The sequence below is a fragment of the Diplotaxodon limnothrissa genome, linkage group LG3 (genome assembly GCF_057381915.1).
Source record: "Diplotaxodon limnothrissa isolate DT_005_m linkage group LG3, D_limnothrissa_male_GT1.1, whole genome shotgun sequence".
NCBI classification, from domain to species: Eukaryota; Metazoa; Chordata; class Actinopteri; order Cichliformes; family Cichlidae; genus Diplotaxodon; species Diplotaxodon limnothrissa.
In genome coordinates this window covers 31,878,450-31,896,509 of record NC_140598.1, presented here as the reverse complement: position 1 = coordinate 31,896,509, position 18,060 = coordinate 31,878,450, and the positions used below count along the sequence as shown (strand labels likewise).

General features: G+C 44.5%; 1 protein-coding gene across 1 annotated transcript in view; it reads right to left on the bottom strand.

Annotated features, from left to right (window-relative positions):
• The window catches only part of LOC146635392 (uncharacterized), a 29,617-nt gene that overhangs the window by 10,368 nt on the left and 1,189 nt on the right, over positions 1 to 18,060 (bottom strand). Inside the window, exons 2-5 of the mRNA XM_085346955.1 lie at positions 17,257 to 17,325; positions 16,538 to 16,677; positions 3,698 to 3,806; positions 3,239 to 3,474 (exon numbers count right to left, since the gene is read on the bottom strand). Of these exons, the coding sequence (XP_085203081.1) occupies positions 3,239 to 3,474; positions 3,698 to 3,806; positions 16,538 to 16,677; positions 17,257 to 17,325 (554 nt within the window). The remainder of the gene's footprint in view (positions 1 to 3,238; positions 3,475 to 3,697; positions 3,807 to 16,537; positions 16,678 to 17,256; positions 17,326 to 18,060) is intronic.

The window sequence follows — 18,060 nt, the reverse complement described above, 5'->3', positions numbered from 1 at the left end:
CTGCGGAGTCTCCAGGCCAGAACCAGCAGACTGAAGGACAGCTTCATCCATCAGGCTGTCAGGAAGCTAAACTCCCTCCCGATTCTGCCCCCCTCTCCCCTCTTCTCCACCACGGTCTCACTGAACTCTGTCACACACACACACACACTCACTCTCTGACGCACTCACTGGCCTGCTCCAGTCACTTTGTGGAGCATTGGACTGCCATTACCTCATAAGACTTTGCTGTTACACTATCTCTTACCGTACACTACTAAATCTCCATTTGCACTATTTGCCTATTTTGCACCACTATGCCTTCTTACTTGAATATTGTATATTGTATATTGCATAGCTTTTTTTTGTTATACGTAAAATTGTATTGTATTTATTTAAATTTTTACTTTTTAATTATTTTATTTGCATTTTTCTAATCACTAGGGTTTGAGAGTAACGCAATTTCTATTCTGTGTATGTCCTGTACATGTGGCAGAATTGACAAATAAAGTTGACTTGACTTGACTTGACTTGACTAAATGTGTAAAAAATTTGTTACCCTGTTGATATAACAATACCAGATGAATATGCACTAATTGGTAAAAATACAACCCAATTGGTATGAAAATAATCAGAACATGTCTGAACAGGCAAAATTATTGAATATTTGTTCTGAAAATGCCATTAAGAGACCCATCAACAAACGGATCAGACTTCCAACCGTCAGAGAGGTGAAAACATGGCAAGAGGGGGTCATATCTGTTCTGCGAGATTGCTTTGAATAAAAACCCCGGTTCTCTGCAAAGCTACGCAACCTGATGAAAATCAGAGACTCTACCTTTAAGTCCAAAAATAGAGAAGTTTACACTACAGCCAGAGCAGACCTATCACAGGCCATCAAAGAGGCAAAGCGGCAGTATGCAGATAAGATCAACACACATTTCACAAGTACAAAGGATATTCTGTGCATGTGGCAGGGCATCCAAACAATCACGGGCTACAAGCCAACACCTCCGGTAGGGGTGGGCGATATAAACGATATACGATAGAAACTATATAAGTTTGGCCAACGATAGAGATTTTGACTATACCGCTCTATTGCAATAGCGCATGTTGATGACATCATCAAGCTGCGCCTGTTTTGGTTGAAAGCATCGCAGCGGCTACAACCATTATCATCTGCAAATTATGCCGGGCGACAGTCATGGCAAAGAGATGAAGCACTTTTGAAATATGGGGAAAGCCAAAAACTGCTCTTCCTCCACTTCCGTAACATTGATTCATTAATGTTGAATTCTCTCGCAGCTGTTCTATTCCCATGTTGTTGCAGTATATTAATAACTAACCTCGTATTGTGGATGAATAATCTCAGTTGTTCTCCTGACTGAAGTTTAGCCCGTGTATAGCATCCTGCTATGCGATTGCATTTGTCCCTGATCACCAGAATCCCTCACGTTAACTTTTATTGCGTGGAAAAAAAGTTGGTGTTCGTCCTCCAGCTTCACTGTGCTAATGTTATGCTAACATAGCTGTGTCGCTAGCAGTCGCATAGCACAACCAATTATATACCAGGTAGTCCAACTTCAGTAACCCTGCAAACGCCACTGCTGTTTAGTTTTCTGTCTTCATTTATGTTGGAAGTGGTAGCAGAGCTGCACGTTTTAATTAGTTTCAAAAATCTCTCAGTCAGAACATGGTATGTCATGTTTGGGTGGAAGCTAGCGAGCTAACTTCCTGTTAACTTGTAACTCCGTCAAATTTAATAAATTCTGTTTTCATTGATGCATGGATGTTAAACTTAATTGTTACACTTGTTAAACAGCAACGCTGATGATTTTATTAAAGACGAAAGAATTTAGACCGTTTTTAGCTCTCAGTGTTCGTTTGACTTTGGGACCTGAAGCGGACGGAGTTTTGGACCCAGATTACTCCGTGAAGCTCCTCACTATGGCAGCCGTAATGCTCTGACAATCCATCAAGCAGTGCGGCTTACCAAACATGTACTAAAACATTTTTTTAACAGATTTCTGCACGCCAAAATCGGTTCGAGGTCAGTAAGCACAACCAGAATTCATACATAAGGCACACTCTCGATTTTTGAGAAAATTAAAGGATTTTAAGTGTGCCTTATAGTGTGGAAAATACGTTATACAGAAGAAAATCATATATCGCGATATATATCATTACCGCACGTGCTTCAAATTATATCGCAATATGGATTTTAGGCCATATCGCCCAGCCCTAACCTCCGGCATGCAGCAGTGATCCCTCACTGCCAGACCAACTAAATGACTTCTTTGCACGTTTTGAAGCAGAGAACAAAGAGTCAGCAAGGAAGATGCCCCCCTCCCCCAATGACCAAGTACTCTGTTTGTCCACAGCAGATGTCAGGATGACACTTCAACACCTGGTGGACTGGTGTCAGAATAACAACCTGTCTCTAAATGTTCAGAAGACTAAAGAGATGGTTGTTAACTTCAGGAAGAGGTCAACGACCCACACCCCACTGCACATCAACAGATCTGCTGTTGAGATGGTCAACAGTGTGAAGTTCCTGGGTGTGCACATATCAGCTGACCTCTCCTAGAACCTGAACACCACCACCATCATGAAGAAAGCCCAACAATGTCTTCACTTTCTTAGGAAACTGAAGAAGGACAGTCTCCCTCCTCTCATCATTTTACCAGGGAACCATTGAGAGCGTCCTGCTACATCACTATCTGGTACGGGAACTGCACCCTCGCTGAAAAGAGGTCTCTGCAGCGGATAGTGAGGACAGCTCCCAACTATGGCAGACACATCATCCGACGTGAGAACAGCATAGTGAAGGACACCTTCCACCCCTCACATGCACTGTTCTCCCTCCTTCCATCTGGCAGATGGTTTTGCAGCATCAAAACCGTAACGACCAGACACTGCAAGAGCTTCTTCCCCCAAGCAGTCAGAGCCCTCAACTCACTACCACAAAATGACTGATATACACATACACCCTTATGAACACCTTACAATACTCATTAAAAGACTCAAAAAAAAAAAAAAAAAAACCTTCCACAAATCCACTACAAACTGGACCTGAAAACAACATGCTTATTTGCACTCAGTCACATAATTCTGTATACACTGTATACTTTGTATACTACTGTATTGACAATAAAGCTCTTGGATCTTGAATCTTGAAGAGAATGCAGTCCTTCCCAACAAAACATCACTCCACAAGTGTCAAAATGCCTCTTATGAATTGTTTAGAACTGTATCAACCTACCTTCGGTCTGATGTAGAGGGCCGAGCTTCCTGCAGTCTTGATGGCCTTGTAGATCACCTCTGGGGTCCTTGGCTCTACTTGCAAAGGCTGGAGCCTCCTGTTTGTGCTGGATGTAAAAAAGTCCAAAGGTTCATCAGAGCCTAGCTGAGGGAAGGTGGACCTCAGCAGCTCCAGGAAGTCGTCCTCCTGTAGACCAGGAGGACACCTCAGATCCTGCACCGGACATTTCTTAAACACTGAAATACAAAGAAGTCATTGTGAAATCGTGAAACCAAGAAAAAAAAGGCACTTTCATGATCATTTGTAAAACCTAAGAGTCCACCTTGAGGTCCTGAAATAACGATGAATGTCACTCTGAAACAGTTTGCTGGGCCTCTTTACATTCCAACACATTTAATATTGGTAAGAAAATTAAAAAAAAAAAAAACATATCTGAAAAACAAAGAACATGAAGTATACCAAGGTTAGAGAGTATTTCAGTCTGGGAATCCTCCAAGATGCGGATCCGGAAATTTGGAAGGGTCTGCGTGCCTCCAGTCAGAGCTTTGCTGGGCCTCTTCACTTCAAACTGATTGTAGAAACAAGTTTATTTACAGATAATCTCTTGATAAAAGCTCAAAATATACATTAGACAACAAACAAAATAGAACTGAGAGGTCTGCACACTCTGACTTCTGGCCTGGTTAGATACAAACTGAACCACAAAACTTGACTAAAAAGCATTGATGCATGCTCAATCATCCAGGTAAGGAAATACCAAAAAGTTGACTCTGTTCAGATGATTAGAATCAACATTTCGGGATGAATAAAAAAGGTGAAAGTCTTTGCTGATATTTAACTCGAGTGAAAAAAATGGTTCACCATCCCTTTATCCTAATGGTAAATACAAAAAAAAACCACTTAAAAGTTTAATTCTAGCCCTTCTGAGTGGGATGTAGACTCAGGATTTTAGCTACAAGTGCCTGTGTTTGAAAGTGAGATTTCCTGAAACAGTAGCGGTAACATCTATTCTTGCAAAGAGAACAACAGTCTCACATGTTGTCTATGTCAGAGTTTGGTACATCTCTAAAGCTTGTGATGCAAATGCTGAGTTGGAATTCTGATCCATACAGAAGAACATACTTCTCTTTCCTGTTGTAGCATCTACTAAAGTTCAACCAACGTATTGGTGGGGCTGAGCAATCAACTGATATAAAACATTTCCTGATATATCTGTATTGACATTTAGATCGGCTGATAAATAAAAATTTTAAAAGTGAAGAGAAAACAGTTGTGTTCCAGGTCAATGAGATTTAGTTAGACATTTTCAGCAGCTACACCTCCAGCTGGAGGTGGACAAGGGTCACGGGAGGGCTGGAACTTATCCTAGCTGGGCAAGAGGCAGGGTACACACTTGTGTGTCCATGCCACCCACCCAGTGGGGGTGATGACAACACCCCATCGGCCTTTTATGGTTGAGCGTCTGTTTATGTTTCATGTGTCTAAAAATATATATAACAAATTTTCAAAACAACAAATAATGGTGTTGGTATTGGTCAGACTCTATATCTATATTTTTAAATGGACTGAAGGCTGTGTAAGTTCTGAGATTTTGTCTTTGTAATTCTATAAATTCTTTTAACCATTTGAGGTTCACATCAAGACAATTGCAATTAAAAAAATATTTCTTTGCATTTTTATTCCTTTAGAACAACAGTAACAAAGTTTAGATTTTTTTTTTTCAAACATAGTTTGAAACGCCATAGTTTTTCTTTTAAACATAGGCCTCTACCAAACGGTTGAGATTTTCATTAATGGTAAAACTCTGAATACAAAAATATTTTTAAAAGCTTAATAAATCAGTTATAAACTTCTGTAACTTAGCAGCAGACTAGACAGAACAGGTACAAGAGAGTTGTTGTGCTACAGAACCAACTGCAATTTAGAGGTGTTAGATGTCCTTTATTTCTGGTGATGCGCAACAAAGCACTGCTGGTGGGCCTTTCAGGCACAGAAACACTTTGCACTTCTGACATTTCCACCTTGACAGTACCTTTGGACAGTGGTTATAACGGCCTTGGTTTTCACAGTGAAGTGTCCCAAGTTGTCATAACTTTTGACAATTCAAATGTCCCTCTTGAGGGACTAATAAAGGTTTATCTTATCATATCTTATCATAAATCGACAAATTAATCATTTGGTAAAGTGTTTTAAAAAAATATTTGAATCTCATAACTAGAGATGGCACGATACCACTTTTTTATGTCCGATAATGATATTGTAACGTTCACAAGAACCAGACGGTTGGGGTCTCAGTTTGTCCGTTTATTCGGCACATAAGCCAGCGGGTTGTTAACTCAGGGGGAGCGCTCTCGAACTACACCTCTCTTCAGCCTGGCACACACACAGAACTACCAGGTCCCCCCACCCCTTCCTGTACACCACCCTCACTACTTCCTGCAGCCCAACCAAACATGAATCTTAAAGGAACAACAACAGTGTGCAGAGAAAACCAACATGTCACTGTCCAGTAACACTTAACCATCGTTACACTGCCCCCCCAGCAATAAGTTCCTCGTCCCCGAGGGAACGACACAGTCTCTGAGGCGGGGCGGTAGCCTACGTTCCCTCCTTGACCTCCTGAGCCCCTGAGGAGGACGCGGAGCTTCGGGGCTTTGGGGTGAAGAGTCCGAGGGGGGGGAACGCAGCCCCGGTCGGGGGCCCCTCTGAGCAGGGTCATGGACGCTCTGTACACGTCCCTCTGGAAAGGAGGGGAGGGACTGTCCTCTGTAGGGGGCCATCCGGTCTCTGTGCAGCGCTACTATCCTCCCCCTAGGAGGCAACTGCACCCTGTAAACAACCTCCCCCACTCGCTCTAGGACGCTGCAAGGCCCCACCCAGCTGCTATCCAGTTTAGGACACCGTCCCTTCTTCCTCTTTGGGCTGTAGACCCACACCAGCTCCCCAGCACGGAAGTGCCTCCCTTTAGTGGTGATGTCGTAATTCCTCTTTTGGCGCAGGCCTGCCTTCGCCAGCTGCTCTCGGGCGTAGGAATGTGCAGAATCCAGCCGGTCCTGCAGCTTCCTTGCGTAGTCCCGGCCCGGTGGTGCCTCTGGCGCGTCCGGGGGTTTCCCAAAAGCCAACTCTGCAGGAGTTCTCAGCTCTCTCCCTAACATGAGCAGGGCAGGCGTACATTGGGTGGAGTCCTGCACTGCCGACCTGTAGGCCATGAGGGTAAGGGGAAGATGGTAATCCCAGTCCCGTTGGTGTTCTGAGGTAAGGATGGCTAGCTGCTGGGCCAGCGTCCTGTTAAACCTTTCCACCAGCCCATCGCTTTGGGGGTGAAGTGGGGTGGTGCGGATCTTCTTAATCCCAAGGCGTTCACACATGGCAGCAAATACCTTGGACTCAAAGTTACGCCCCTGGTCACTGTGGAGGGTCTCTGCTGTCCCAAAGCGGCTGAACATCCCCTCCACTAATACATCAGCGACAGTCTCAGCCTCCTGATCTGGGATGGCGTATGCTTCCGGCCACTTGGTAAAATAGTCCATGGCCACAAGAACATAGCGGTTTCCTCTGTCTGTGCGAGGAAATGGGCCCATGACGTCCACAGCTACTCGCTCCATTGGAGCTCCTGCCGGTTGCTGCTGAAGCTGAGCCCGGGACTGGTCTTGTGGCCCTTTGTGTGAGGAACATGCATCACAGCTGCGGCAAAAGTCCTCCACATCCCTCCGCTGTTGACCCCAGTAATAGCCCTGGCGGAGGCGGCGAAGAGTCTTGGAGACCCCAAAGTGGCCAGAGCCAGTGCTCCCATGGCAGGCTCCCAGCACAGCTGACCTCAGCGACCTTGGCACCACAACCTGCCACCTCTCCTCCCCCGTGGCAGGATCCTTCCAGGCACGCTCCAACACCCCCTCCTTCAGCCTGAGAGCTGCAAACTTGGCCCACAGCCCCCTGGTACAGATGGAAAACCCAGTGACCTCATCCCAAAGGGGTTGCTCCCCCTTCTCCAGCCACTGCAGGACCGGCAGCAGGTCTGTGTCTTGTTCCTGCCGTGCCCTCCACTCCGCTGCATCCACCACCAGAAGAACCCTGCAGGCGAGCTGTGCTGCTCCGTCTATTGTCGTGAGTTCCCGCTCTATTTCCTCTCGCTTCTCACAGTAACGGCAGCCAGCTGCAGCACATGGGCGGCGAGAGAGGGCGTCTGCGTTAGAATGGTGCGTCCCTGCTCTGTGCTCCACGGTGAAATTGAAGGCTTGGAGCTCCTCCAGCCAGCGAGCCACCTGTCCCTCTGGCTCCCTGAAAGACATCAGCCACTGAAGGGCAGCATGATCAGTTCTGACAACAAATGCTGTGCCGCACAGGTAGTATTTAAAGTGTCTCACCCCCGCCACCACAGCCAACAGCTCTCGTCGTGTGACACAGTAGCGCCGCTCGCTCCTGTTCAGGACCCGGCTGAAGTACGCCACCACCTTCTCCCCTTCCGGTCCAACCTGCGACAACACCGCTCCCAGCCCCACATTACTTGCGTCAGTGTCCAGGACAAAAGGCAGGGCGGGGTCAGGGGGGGGCAAGGACTGGGGACTCTGTCAGCGATCTGCGGAGGGTGTCGAACGCCTGCTGACAGTCCTGGGTCCAGATGAAGTCACGGTCCTTCTGCAGCAGGTGGAAGAGTGGTGCGGCTATGGAGGAAAAGCCCTTCACAAACCTCCTGTAATAAGACGCCAGTCCTAGGAAGCTTTTGAGCTGTTTCTGGTCTGCTGGTGTGGGCCACTCGGTAATGGTGTGAATTTTTTCCTCCAAAGTGCTGATGCCCTCACGACCCAGCTTGTGGCCCAGAAACTCCACCTCCCTCCTCATGAAGTGGCACTTGTCGGGATGCAGCTTCAGGCCTGCAGCCGCCACCCTCTCCAACACTTGTCTCAGGGCATCCAGGGCAGCATCAAAGGAGCTCCCGTGCACTAGAAGATCATCCAGGTAAACCAGACACCGTTGCCGTGGGACGCCAGCCAGCACACTGTCCATGAGCCTCTCGAAGGTCGCAGGAGCGTTGCAAAGGCCAAAACTCAGGACTTTGAACTGCCATAGTCCCCTGTTAGTGCAGAAGGCTGTCTTTGGTCTGGATTCCGGGGACAGTGGCACCTGCCAGTAGCCACTCCGCAGGTCCAAGGTGGAAAACCAGGAGGACCCGGCTACTAAGTCGAGGGACTCATCAATCCTGGGAAGGGGGTAAGAGTCTTTCTTCGTCACTTTGTTGAGTGGTCTGTAGTCCACACAGAAACGCATCCTAGGACTTTTTTTCTTAGGCACCATCACCACCGCGGAGGCCCACGGGCTATCAGATGGTTCTATGATGCCCGCCTTCATCATTTCACACAGCTCCCTGTCTGCAGCCTCCTGATGAGCCAGGGGCAGGCGGCGGGGGCGCACTTTAATAGGCTGGGCATCCCCGGTCTCAATGACGTGCTCTACCAAGTGTGTCAAGCCAACATCACTTTCTTTCAGGGCAAAAATGTCACTAAACTCTTTTAGTACCTGCCATAGACTCTCTTGCTGCTGTGGAGTCAGCCCCTCACAGTTCTTTGACCAGATACTCCTCACTGCTGAAAGCCTCTCCTCCTCCTCCTCCTCCTCCTCCTCCTCCTCCGCTCGCTGTTCTGCTGGTGGGTCTGCAGGGGTCTCTGCGGTGGAGGTGGACGCCGCGGCAGATGCTGTGCAGACCGGGGGAGGAATAAGCGGCACCTTCTTCCCATCAGGGAGTACGAGGAGGCCTTTGCCTAAGTCCAGTACACCACCAATGGCTCGTAAAAAATCCAGCCCAAGGATGCAGGCGTCCTGCACGTCAGCCACCCAGGCAGCATAAGACACACCGAGGTCCCCCACCTTGAACTGGAACACTCCCTTCCCTCTCATTGGGGCCAGATCACCGGTCACAGTCTTAAGTTGCACGTTAGTCGGTTGTACAGCAGCTCCGGTTGGGACAATATCGGGTCGGACCAGCGTTGCATTGGATCCCGTGTCCAGCAGGGCCGTACAGGACACCCCCGCAATCGTCACTGGAACATGGCAAAAGCCGCCAACCTGGGTCCAGCCCACAGTGATGGCCGCACCGGGTGGAGGTGGCGGTGGTGTGGGGATGTCGTTCTCCCAGGCCCGTGTACTCCCGCCTACACGGGCCCGTGGGCGTTTCCCTGAACCGCTGCAAGCTTGGGGCACTGCCTGATGAGGTGTCCGACTTGTCCACATCCCCAGCAGCTCTGAGGTCGGCGGTGTGGGCCAGCCCGAGGGGAAGGCGACTGCAGCGAAGCTGTCTGCACCAAACTGCACAGGCCCGCTGGCGTCTCCATCTGTTCCACAGGTGCTGACACAGCCCTCACCACGTGTGCGTCGTCAGCGCCCCCAGAGGATCCTGCAAGCATCTCCCTCTCCAACGCTAGCTCCAGGGCTGCACTGAGTGTGGCCGGCCGAGCAAGCTGAGTTTGCATGCGGAGCTCTTTAGGGCTCAGGGCCTGCAGGAACTGGTCCCGAGCTAACTCCGCCTGCACTGATGGTGGCATGCTGTCATACGCCCTCCGGCAAAGGCACTCGACTTCATGGGCCAAAATGCGGAGGGGCTCACCTGGCAATCTGCGTCTGTTGTGGAACTCCGACCTCAGCAGCACTGGTTGGTTATACTGCCCGAAGCGCCTCTGAAGTGCTCCGACCAGAGCATTATAATCTCCCCTCTGCTCCTCGGTCAGCAGCAGCAGGCATGCAGCTGCATCCTCACACAGGCACAAAGCCAATTGGAGAGCTTTATGTTCCTCAGACCAGCCAGCTGCAACAGCTAACAGCTCGAACTGTGCGATAAACACTTCCCATGGCGTCTTGCCGCTGAACTTAGGCGTTTTTATATTCGCTGCAGCTTGCTGGGCGCCGCCATGTTTGTTTACATCACGTGACGGCGCGCCAAGCGAGGTCGACTCCTTCCCGCCGGAATCGCGGCCGCTGTGCGAACAGTTCCCGAGCCTAGTCAAACCTGGAGAAAATCCAGCCTCGGCAGACAGCCGCAGCGCCGTTTCCCTCACTCCATGGGCGGGCGAGCGCGGACGAACCTCCCTCTCCTCCGTCTCCTTCTTAATCCTGCCCGGCAACATCCTCGTCTCGTAACGGCAAGCGTCGCCGGCAACAGGGTCTCGGGCGTTCTGGGGTTCTTTTTTCTTTCTTCACTTCTGACACCAATGTAACGTTCACAAGAACCAGACGGTTGGGGTCTCAGTTTGTCCGTTTATTCGGCACATAAGCCAGCGGGTTGTTAACTCAGGGGGAGCGCTCTCGAACTACACCTCTCTTCAGCCTGGCACACACACAGAACTACCAGGTCCCCCCACCCCTTTCTGTACACCACCCTCACTACTTCCTGCAGCCCAACCAAACATGAATCTTAAAGGAACAACAACAGTGTGCAGAGAAAACCAACATGTCACTGTCCAGTAACACTTAACCATCGTTACAATATCATTAATTTGGATATCTGCCGATACCGATATGAATCTGATATAGTGTATTTTTTAAATCAACAAAATAATTTTTTTAATATCTTGCTTTGTATAAGTTCATACTCAAGTTTAAAAAAAAACTAAACGCTAAAGCTATTCTGTTAAACCTGTATGCAAAAACTATTTCATAATTCAGAAATACTGATAAATCTAATAAATTTAAACCTACACCATCCTCACTATTCTGGTATTTTAAAGAGTACTTAGCGGAAATATTAAGCAACCTAACTAATAGGGTTGCCAACTCCTAGCAAAAATAAATAAATAAAAAATAGGGAACCACCTATGCGCCTTATGATGCAATCAACTTTAATTTAATGCACGTGTAAAAAAAAAATGCAGAGAAATCAATTATATTTCAACAATAATTAAATTAAAAATTAATTAAAATAAATAGATTCAACATCTTTCTTCAACAGAATTGCAGACTGCACAGATGGTACCTTCCCAAAGGAAAAAGTACTATACCTTACTAGGGTATATTAAACTTAATGTATATACTACATACTAATATACTACATACTAATATATATATATATATATATATATATATATATATATATATATATATATATATATATATATATATATATATATATTAGGGGTGCAACGATATTCGTATCGATATTGAACCGTTCGATTCGGTACGCATATGTATCGAACAATACAACATTTGTAATTTATTTTATCAATTTTCCTTCTGACAATGCTGTCTGTGTTGAGCGCTCAGTGAATCTGTGTTCGACTACTCCGCCTAGGCTGCACTGTCGAGCGCAGATCCACTGAGCGCTCAACACAGACAGCATAGTCAGAAGGAAGAGCGCAGGGCAAGCTAGCGAGACAGAAGTTAAGCTCTCCTTGCAACAGGCATTGAACCTCATTCAGATCTGGCGTTTGGAATTATTTTGGTTTTCATGTGACGTATGACCCTGAAGGTAAGCGAGTCATGGACTAAAGTAAAACAGTATGTTGGATGTGCCATGCAATGCTCAATTACATTGGTGTGAACTAGTGTGTTAGCGCAGTTAGCTCGTTAACGTGTTGGCCGTCTAGCCCCATGCACGGGGCGATCGGCGGTAGCTCGTTAACGGAGATTTGCCGTGTTGTGGCGTTAAGGTCATTTCAACGAGATTAACCTGAAAGCACTAGTGGGAACACAACGAATATGACTGCACATTTACGCCGACATCATCCTAGTGCAAAGACAAGTGGAAGCAGACAAAAAAAAGCAAGCATGCTACTAACTTTAGCCGAGTCATTTAGACAGCTGTTAGCACATGATTCTCCTTATGCTGCTGAGAATATAGCCCAGAAGAAGCGGATAGTATAGCTTTTATTTTGGAAAGAGCCATTTCTCTGTAATAAACTCTCTTTTCCAAAGATGAGTGATTCCTCAATCAGATACAGGACTTGCAATATCGCTAGCCCGACGTCCCGGAGCTAGCGATTTTTCCAGTCGGGCTACCAAAATCTATCTCTTCCCTGCCCATCGGGCTATTGTAGGAAAAATATATGTCAATGCTTTTGCATTCTTTCAGAAATGTAGCTGGGTAATTATGTCATTGGCATTGGTGAGCCACTGTCAATATGTGACATATTGAAGTCGTGTTTGAATTTGCGCTTGTTTTTTTGCTTTCACTTTGCAATCGTGCGAACTGTGTATAGAGAGCGACAGCACTGATCTGTGAGTGATGATAATTTGCGCACCAATTCCTCTGACATCGTCTTATTAATCGTTAGCTTACTATGCAAACATGACAAGTGAAATCTCCCGCAGCAAGCTTAAACATGTGAGAGGTTGATCGCGCAGAGAATCGCTGAGCTTATGTGAGTGCGTGTGTAAAAGCATTTCAGTTCTGCTGAGCCAAATAAGACAGGTCAGGGTGAAGAAGTGACAGCCAAAGAAAAGCTTACCACAAAACGGAGAAGTTATGACAAATCAGACTATAAGGCAAAAAGAAAGTGCAGCTTTATGGTTTCATGGACAAAATAATTTCTGTGGCTGCGATATGATGAGCTAAATAACCAGGGCTGCACATAAGTGGTCCGCAGGTGCGCATTCGCTGTCAAAATAAAAAACACGCACAAGGGTTAGGGTTAAATTTAAAAACTGTACTTTTGAGTTAAAATATATATTTATAATTTTAATAAATGACAAATTAAAAATGCATGAACATTTTTTGTATCGAAAAAATATCGAACCGTGACACCAAAGTATCGAACCGAACCGAACCGTGAATTTTGTGTATCGTTGCACCCCTAATATATATATATAATATATAATGTTCTTCCTCTACACCCCCCCCAATTTTTTTGCACATGTCGAGGAGCGTGTCAGGCTACATTTCACTGTGTGTTATACTTGTATAACTATGCATGTCACAAATAAAGAACCTTGACTTAATGGTTACTATATACGGTAATGGACTTCTATACATTTTACATCAGATAAGAACTTTGGGTGTAAGATTCAGATAATTATTTATTAAAAGCTAGACATTTTAAATGAGAATAAGAAAGAAAAGTATGTCTTTGTGCCCCCTTTTCCCTGTTCATGCCCTACCTGCCCCCTTGGCTAAACTTTGCTAGATCCGCCCCTGCACAGTTACCAGCCGTCAGCTACGTAGAAAAGGATCCTGGTGTAGAAAGTAATATTAAATAAATTCTAGCTACAGCTTATCGAGCTTAATGTGCTGCTGTTGTTCAGCTGCTGGTTTCCTTTTTCTGGTGTAAAGTGGGTCAAAAACAAACAAGAGAGACGGAGTCACAACAGAAAAGCCGATCAGCTGATCACTGATCAGTTTCATGACTGAAGTAGCAGCAAGAAGAGGCAGTCGCTCCATATATCGGTTGTTAAGCTTAACGCTGGAATGCTTCACAAACATTCAGAGATGAACTTACACACTTGCTTTACTTCTCTCTGGGATCACTTTCTCAGAGATGAAGTGCTGGTTTGGTAGCGAGGCTACAAATGCTCGACCAGACTGCCAAGAGGTCTCACATTTCTCAGCCACTAAGAGTTACCCCATGTCGCAAGTTTTGTGAGGTGCTTTCGTGATATTTAATGGATCGGATTACATTTTTAATTTCTCTCCAATATCCGATCCAGTAATTTAGATCAGTATCGGACCGATACGATGCATAATATCAGATCGTTCCATCGTTACTCATAACATTAGCTAACTCAAACTATTAGATCATGGGTAGGGAGCGTTAGTCCTCAAGAGCTGGTGTCCTGCAGATTTTAGATCTCACCCTGGGTCACTACACCTGAATCAAATGATTAGTTAATTACCAGGCCTCTGGAGAACTTCAAGACATGTTGAGGAGCTAATCTAGCCATTTGAATCAGCTGTGTTGGATCGAGGACATCTAAAACTGCAGGACACCGGCTCTCGTGGCCTGTAGTTTCCTACCCCTGTATTAGATCCTTAAAATCAAACCTCCGTCAATCTTTTGATCCATTGGGGTGTGGTAAGCCATCAAACGCCCCTATTTGAAAATAAGGATATTACATGGAATTGCTTGTATGGCCAAAATTGGGTAAATGATGTAATTTGTAAAATCAAAACAAAAAAAACATTAAAAAGTATAATTTTTAGGTGTTGAGTTTCGAGTGAAAGCAATTTTAGCCATTTTTTGCCATGATAGAGGCAAGAACAATGTTTAGTGAATATATTTTTGATGTATTTAAGAAGCTGAAAGTTATTAAAGCTGAAAAAAATCAAGACCCTTTCATTCCACTTGCATTAACACAGCAAAAATGGTAATACAACAACAACAACCTTTATTTATAGAGCACATTAAAAGCCTAGGCATACCAAAGTGCTTTACAGAAAAACAATAAAATAATACAGTTAAGAGCATTAATATCAAATATAATAAGAACAGCAGACAATGTTCACAGTAGAAAGCCACTAATAAAATGGACTGCAGCACATAGATTATAGCAGACCCAGTGCCGCATGATAGAGAACACCAAGAATGAAGGAATAGTAAAAAGTTAATGCAATAGGTCGCAGTTAACAGTCAGCATTTAACGGGTAGAAAAGGCAAGTTCAAAAAGATAAGTTTTAAGGCGTGCTTTAAAGGAAAAAATAGAATCAGACTCCCGAATGCCAATCGGGAGGCTGTTCCATAACTCAGGTGCAGCAAAGGCAAACGATCGATCGCCTCTAGATTTCAACCGAGATCTGGGCTGAACTAACAATAACTGCGAGGATGACCTTAAAACCCTGGCAGGGACATAAGGGTTTAAAAGTTCCTTAAGATAGGTTGGTGCAGTATTATTGATAATTTTAAAAGTAAGCAGCAAAATTTTAAATTGAATACGGTATTTGATAGGCAGTTTGGCCTTTAAAAGGCAAAGCATTTTTAATGTGTCCACTTATATGCTCCTCAATCACTGCCCTGACAGTAGGGCTGAAATTGGGGCACAGAGGGCAGTGAAAGAGTCTTCTGCAACATGTTGTGCATTCCTGCAATTCTGGCTTTGAGGCAGAATTCCAAATTGATATGTGCATCTAAAACAGAGAAAAACAGATAAACACCGTATACACATTTAGGTTCAGGTTTTAGCAGAAATAACACGTTACAGTTAGCATGTAAGAGATTTGGGGAGAAAATTCTTTACAAAAAACTAATTTACAAGACACTTTTATTTGTGACATATGTATCTATTGACATATAATAGACAATTTAACCGAGGCTAACTAAAATCTGGGCAACAAAAAAGCAGATGTAATGTAATAACCCTGATTTGAAAATGTAGGGAGTACAAAGTACATGTCATGCTAAAATGTAAGAAGCAGAAGTATAAAGTAGGCACAAGAAAGTGTAGCAGTAAAGTACAGATACCAGAAACTTCTACTAAGTACAGTAATGACGTATTTGTACTTTGTTACTTTCCATCTTTGATGCCAACAAAAAAAATCATATTCTAACGCAAAATGTGTATTTTTTGCCATCTCGCCCACAGAAGCCCTTAATCCAGCTCTCTTACTTTAACCAGGGCCCGTAAACAGACATATCTGTGTTTCTCTGCCATGGATAAAAAAACCAAAATTTAAAAATGCCCGTTGCTGTAACGCAAAGTGCCAACATGATCAATGTAAGCAAACTAGATGATTCCTAGAATTATGAAATTGCTAACGGCAAATTTATATATGAAAGACTCTGTCCCAACCTTTACGATCCACTTGCAAGGTTTCCACTGTATCCATGCAGGTCACGTATTTCTGCCTACTGTGGAGGTCACGTGTTTCCGGTTACTGTGGAGGTAATATGGCACTCCACAGCGGCTGCAGCCAGACCCTTCTCGGGCTATCTTTTTAAGTCACGGTGCCATTTGGTGGATTTTTTTGGCAATACAATTGGTAGAAAAGACTCAAAAAGGTAGGTCAATTTACCTCATTGAAATGATATAGGGCCTCAAAATGTACTCTACCAATTGGTTGACCAGAACATTAAACCTTGGAGAATACATTCAGATGACCTTCAGGTGGATCTAGAGAGCTAAGTTATAAGATTTGAACTGAAGGCTGTTTGAGGCAATTACAGCTTATGTAGACACACTTAGTAATATGTCTAAATACTTAATCGGTTTTGGACTGTGTTGCATTTCTGCCAGGTTTTCACTTTATGTCTCAACTCAAACTAATTAACAACCAATTACTGCAAAATTTTTAATTTTCAGTATAAATCACACGAGAGCTGACTTGAATAATTTTAAGTTTTGACATTTTCACATATCTAAGATAGATATGTGAATTTCAAACCTTACAGGTATTTGATGATCTGGTTCCTTAAGTTGTTCTTCATGCTGTGTGGAGCTTGTGTCTGGTTGCACAAATGGCATCTCCACCCCCTCCTCTTCCACATTATCGTACACCGGGAGACCTGAGATCACAGTGTCCTTCACATCTGGACACAGAAAGTCAGTTTTAACACAGTAATGTTTGAGTTTTACATCACAGGACTGTTTGACAACTAAAGTAAATTTTTACAACATCTGCACACACTTCTACAATTTTTATGCATGCACTGAAGCAAAACCCAATTTAACCTAAATTTCACAGCAGGAAATTGCTGAGCTCTAAACAAAAACATACACTTTGCCTTCTTATATGCTGTTTAGTGTTGCACAGCTGTGCTGAGTGCAGCTGTAACTGTTCTGTTAGCATCTTTGTATCACTACACCCTGTAAGAGGTGCAAGCTGATGCATTTTGTTACATTTTTTAATGTCTTTAACTCACTAAAATAAAGGCTTTTTACTACAAACTCAATTCTAAAAATGTTGGAATTCTACGTCAAATATGAATAAAACAAAATGCAGTTCATTTGCAAATCTCATAACTTCGAACCAGCACTAACACTCAGAGAGCTTCGAACTCCTCTTTTACTTCTACTTCATCTGCTTTTGTCAGTTCAGTTACTTGTACTGCTGGTGTTTTTTGTATTTTACAACACAAAATCTCCAATGCAAAACCTCACAAACACACCTGACTGTTGCATGTGATGCTCATTCTCCTCGAGACTGGCTTCCATCAATACGTCACAGCTGTGCAGCTCTTTAAAAGTAAAACACTTTTTTTTTTTAATTATGAGGGCCTAGAACTCAAAAAAATATATATATTTATAGTGAAATATTCATGATAAGGTAAATGTAAAACAGATTCCGAGGTGATTAGCTGTTTTGATCTTTTGACCTTCACTAAGTCTGTCCGTTTCTACATTAAGTGCTGTGTAGAGAATGTGAAAGTGACCAAAAGCACCCAATAGTTGGGTTGCGGTCACGTGGTTCTGATGACGTGCGGAGGCAGCGCGATTTTTGAGTGGAGGGCGGAAGTAAACATGGAGGACACTGTGGAGAGTCAGGAGAGCAGCTATTGTGCAACTTTAGACCCCGTTTCTCGGGAGAGATATAAACAGATAGTTAAAAAATATATCGGACGTGATCCGTATTCTTTGAAAATGTCCGAATACACCACAGAAGTAAAGGATTTGCCTACTATCGAGGCTGTGGATATCACCAACTACTTGGTCCTCCAGACTTCTTACTACACTAGGCAGCAAATGAAAGCTTTCAAGAGTCTGGAGGCGTACAATTTTTTTGTCAGCGGGTGGGTCCACAACCTTGGAACAAAACGTCTCCGTGATGGATACAGTTTGGTGTTTGCAAGGGTGAGTGTTTGTTCTTATATTGCTTTATCTTAAACACGCTAACAGTTAGCGGTAGCGGCTTTAACGTCAACAAACATGCCACATCCTTAGGACTTCGTTAGAGTGACAGTTGTTTGTTTCAA